This window comes from Nansenia antarctica (assembly GCF_963989245.1).
Source record: "Nansenia antarctica genome assembly, chromosome: 7".
NCBI classification, from domain to species: Eukaryota; Metazoa; Chordata; class Actinopteri; order Argentiniformes; family Microstomatidae; genus Nansenia; species Nansenia antarctica.
The window spans coordinates 63397939-63402053 of record NC_137677.1 but is presented as its reverse complement, the minus strand read 5'-3'; the positions used below and the strand labels follow the sequence as shown (position 1 = coordinate 63402053).

The 4115-nt window shown below is 50.5% G+C and overlaps 1 protein-coding gene across 1 annotated transcript in view; it reads left to right on the top strand.

Annotated features, from left to right (window-relative positions):
• Positions 1–2095: 2095 nt before the first annotated feature.
• The window catches only part of trim45 (tripartite motif containing 45), a gene marked incomplete at both ends in the record, with an annotated part of 7941 nt that continues 5921 nt past the window's right edge, over positions 2096–4115 (top strand). Inside the window, 3 exons of the mRNA XM_080537022.1 lie at positions 2096–2372; positions 2617–2875; positions 3239–3996. Coding sequence (XP_080393148.1) covers positions 2096–2372; positions 2617–2875; positions 3239–3996 — 1294 coding nt within the window. The remainder of the gene's footprint in view (positions 2373–2616; positions 2876–3238; positions 3997–4115) is intronic.

Genomic DNA, 4115 nt, shown 5'->3' with positions numbered 1-4115 from the left:
AAAAAAAAAAAGTGGATTCTCAAAATAATCTGCTGGGCCAAATATTATTGGTGGCGGGCCAGCAATGGCCCACGGGCCGCCTATTGCCGACCCCTGCTGTAGGCCTTCCTAGTGCAGGGTACAGCCCAGTACCCTGTGGGTTGAGATGCTCGCGGTGCTGGCTCTGGGCATCTCTGGCTCATGTTGCTGCCCCCTCTATAATGTCCCTCTGGCGGGCCAGTCCAGGACAGGGTGGGTGGTTGTCTTTTAGATGTATTTTAGATGTCCCTCTTCTTAGATGTCTGCCTCTGAGCCCCTGAAAGCTACACTCTAGTTCCTGAAGGCTTCATCCAGGCTGAGTCTACTCCTCCACCCTATGTCCTCCTGCCCTTCACTACGGACCCCTGGACTCATGCACCACAACACATTCCACGTTAGTTTACTGTTCAGCACCTGATCAGCCAGAGGAGGACGGGTCCCCCTGGAGTCTGGTTCCTCTCAAGGTTTCTTCCTATCAGGGAGTTTTTCCTTTCCACTCTGCCCTATATTGTTCTCCCTTTATAGTTTATATTCCTTAGTATTGTTCCTTAGTATTGTTGTGAAGCACTTTGAGACTTTTGTCTACGTAGAAAGTGCTATACAAACACATTTGATTGATTGATTGATTGATTGTGAAGTTAGACAGGCATCACAATCAACAGTTAAAATTCACAAGCATTCACATGTTATGACAAGTTGATACAGTAAGAATAACGACAAGGACTTTTTTCCAATGTGCCAAATACACCTGACATTGTTGTTGTTGATAAAAGCCAAGGAGAGGCGATCATATTAGAGATATGCTGCTCATTCGATCTTTACATGGAAGAAGCCTTTTCTAGAAAACTGTTTAATTCCCATGTCACACTTATTAGTGGCCTTGGCTCCAGGTGTCAGCTAGTAATACTGATAGTATTTCGTGACGTTAGAATTATAAGGTTCTATCTCCATTTTTGTCAAAATTTAGTTTTTCCATTAATCCATTAGGTGTTTATTAATGCATTAATGTGTTATTTTTAAAATGTTGAGATTTTTGAGTTAGTAATTAATAAAATACAAAGGTTCCATCTCACCAAACATAATGGAATGTAAAAACGTTGACGCTCAATATCTCTGAACTGCCCTAAACGGAGACAGAACCTTGTGATTCTAAGATAGAACCGTATCATTCTAAGCTCACGATTTGTCAGCCTTGGACATGTGCATTACCTGACAGTAGGTGGGTATGGGGCAGCTACAGAGCAAAATGTGAATGGGCCGGGGAACAGAACCACTGAGCAAATGTTTTTATTTCTCTGTCCAAGTGGGGCGACTTTTAAAACGTCTTTTTAAAACGTTTTGTTCACTGGGAAGGGACGCGGCTTGCTCTGTCATGGTAGAGGGGGTAGATGGGGTAGACGGGGTAGAGGGGGTAGACGTTAATGTGATTATAGCTAGGGTTATTTATGGTTAATGTTAGAGTTAAGTTAGGGAGTCGGGTTAACCTTAAAAATCTTGCTTTCTTCTTCTATCACGACGACTGCCAATGCCCCCTGGCCTGAGCTAGATTACTCTTCCTGTCCTACGTCTGGTGGTGGATTGATGATTTACTATGTCGCTTTGGAATAAGGCGTCTGCTCAATGCCAAACATGTAAATGTTAACCCGAGCGTACCCACCTACTCGCTCCCCTCTAGACCACGCCCAGGACCTCCCATCTAGACCACGCCCACCCAGGACCTCCCCTCTAGACCCCGCCCCTCAGGACCTATACGCGGCTCTCCATTGGACGGCTGGACTACTGGGGGTGTCGTATTTCTTGTGTGGCGAGAGAGAGAAAAGGAGTTAAGCGGAGTTTTCCTAAAAGTTGAGTGTAAACATAGTCTACCGTAACGTGTGTAATTACAATACTATTTTATTGCGTTCCGTTATATGCTGAAGCTTAAACTACTTGGTTATTGGTCAGGGGGTAGGCAATTAATTAAGACAATAGCTTTCTTAGTTTTTTTCCCCCAACAAAATTCGTTCGCAATGAGTTAGTAGCCTTTAAACTATTTCGGAATCTAAAAAAAGATCAGAAAGCCAATAAATAACCCACAATGTCACTCCTCTCTAACACGAAGTCGTCTCCGGAGAAAGAAGCCCCCGACCCCTCGTCAAAACCTACAACAGCAAACTCAAGCAATTCCAACGGAGGTAATAACGGAAACAATACACTCAACGCGCGGGCGTTCTGCCGCGTATGCACGCGTTTATACCGCGACCCCAAAATCCTGCCGTGCCTGCATACGTTCTGCGCGGACTGCGTGCGGCAACTAGAACCGTTCTCGGTGCTTTCAGGAGGAGTGAGCAGCAACAACAACAACAGAGGTGAAGGTAAAGTCTTAGTAACTTGTAAATTGTAAATATATTCTTGTCTTGTGGTTATGTGTGTTTCATGTCCATGTAATAGTCATGTACAATGTGTGTATGTTTTTTGACACTGCTGTTTGAGCTGTACCTACAACAAATTCCACCGACCTAGGTCGTGTGGTCATTAAACTATTCATTCATTAAACTATTCATTCATTCATTAAACTATTCATTAAACTATTCATTCATTCATTCATTCATTCATTAGAGTCGCACTCTCCTCCTCCTTCGCACGACGACAGTCATGCCGTCACGGTCCTGTGCCCCCAGTGTGACTCCGAGGTGGACATCCCGGTGTCCGGTGTGGACGGGTTGACCACGGATCACTTGGCCCTGGACGAGGTGTTCCTGGAGACCCTCATGAGCGACAACTCGGTGGTCTGCGACCTGTGCAGCGACGGGGAGGCGGAGAAGCGCTGCGAGGTGTGCTGCGTCAACCTCTGCGAGTTCTGCTGCCAAGCGCACAGGTAAAGGTGTATAAACATGTAACTAATGCACAGGTAAAGGTGTATAAACATGTAACTAATGTTGTCGCAAGTTATGTATCGTATCACACATTTCAGGGCTATGGTCATGGTGTGGCTCATTGGAGCTTTGAGGTAGCCCATCATTTAGTTTAGGTTTTTAGTTTTAATCCATGAGCCATATGGACCTAGAGATATAATGTATGTGATCATGATATTATGATTGATTGATGTATTCGGCTAGAGTCATATGTATGTATGACACGTGACTTGTGAATTGTTGTAAACAGTAAACACCAATTATAAAGTGGTGTAGCCTTTTAACTGTGTCCCCCCCCCCTCCTCCGACCCCTCCCCTCCCCACAGGAGACAGAAGCGGACGTCGTCCCACACGGTCCAGTGTCTGGAGGACCTCAAGACCCAGGGTCGGCTCTCCCGCCCGGTCCTGTGCTCCCTCCACCCGGGCCAGGAGCTCCGCCTCTTCTGCGACCCCTGCGACCTCCCCGTGTGCCTGGAGTGTTCCGCCACCTTCCACCGCGACCACCGCTGCACGCCGGCACGGGACGTCATCGAACGCCACAGCGACCGCATCCGCGAGCTGGTCGCCGGGCGCCTGCGGCCTCGCCTGACGCGTCTGGAGGAGTCGCTCACCCGGGTGGAACTGTCCCAGCAGGCCTTGCAGGCGCGGGCGGAGACGACGGCCAACGAGGTGCGCGCGTTCGCTCGCGGCTACGCGGCAGCGGTGGAGGCCCACTGCGTGTCGTTGCTGCGGCGGCTGGAGGAGCTCCGGACGCAGCGCAGGAACCAGCTTCACCTGCAGGGGGCGCAGCTGCAGCAGGCGCTGGCCGACGCCCGCGGCGGGGTGGAGTTCGCGGAGCGGCTGCTGACGCGCGGCTCGGCGGCGGAGATCCTGGCCGCCAAAGGCGTGACGCTGCGGAGGCTGGCCAGCCTGGCGGAGGGCGGCTACGACCCCCCCAGCCCGGCGGCCACCGTCGTCGGGGGTGTCGACGGCAGCATCCGCTTCCTGCCGTGGGAGAGCGCGGGGGAAGTGGGCGGGTACCCGGTGGTGGGCGTGGTCCACGCCAAGACCATGGACCTGAGCAGGTGCACCATGGAGGGGGAAGGTGAGAACCGTGTGTGGGAGGGTGTGGGAGGGTTGGTGGGTTGGTGGCTGGTTATTTGGGTGGGTTGGTGGGGGAGGGGGGGGGGGGCTATTTACCTGGTGAAGTAAGGGTGAACACTT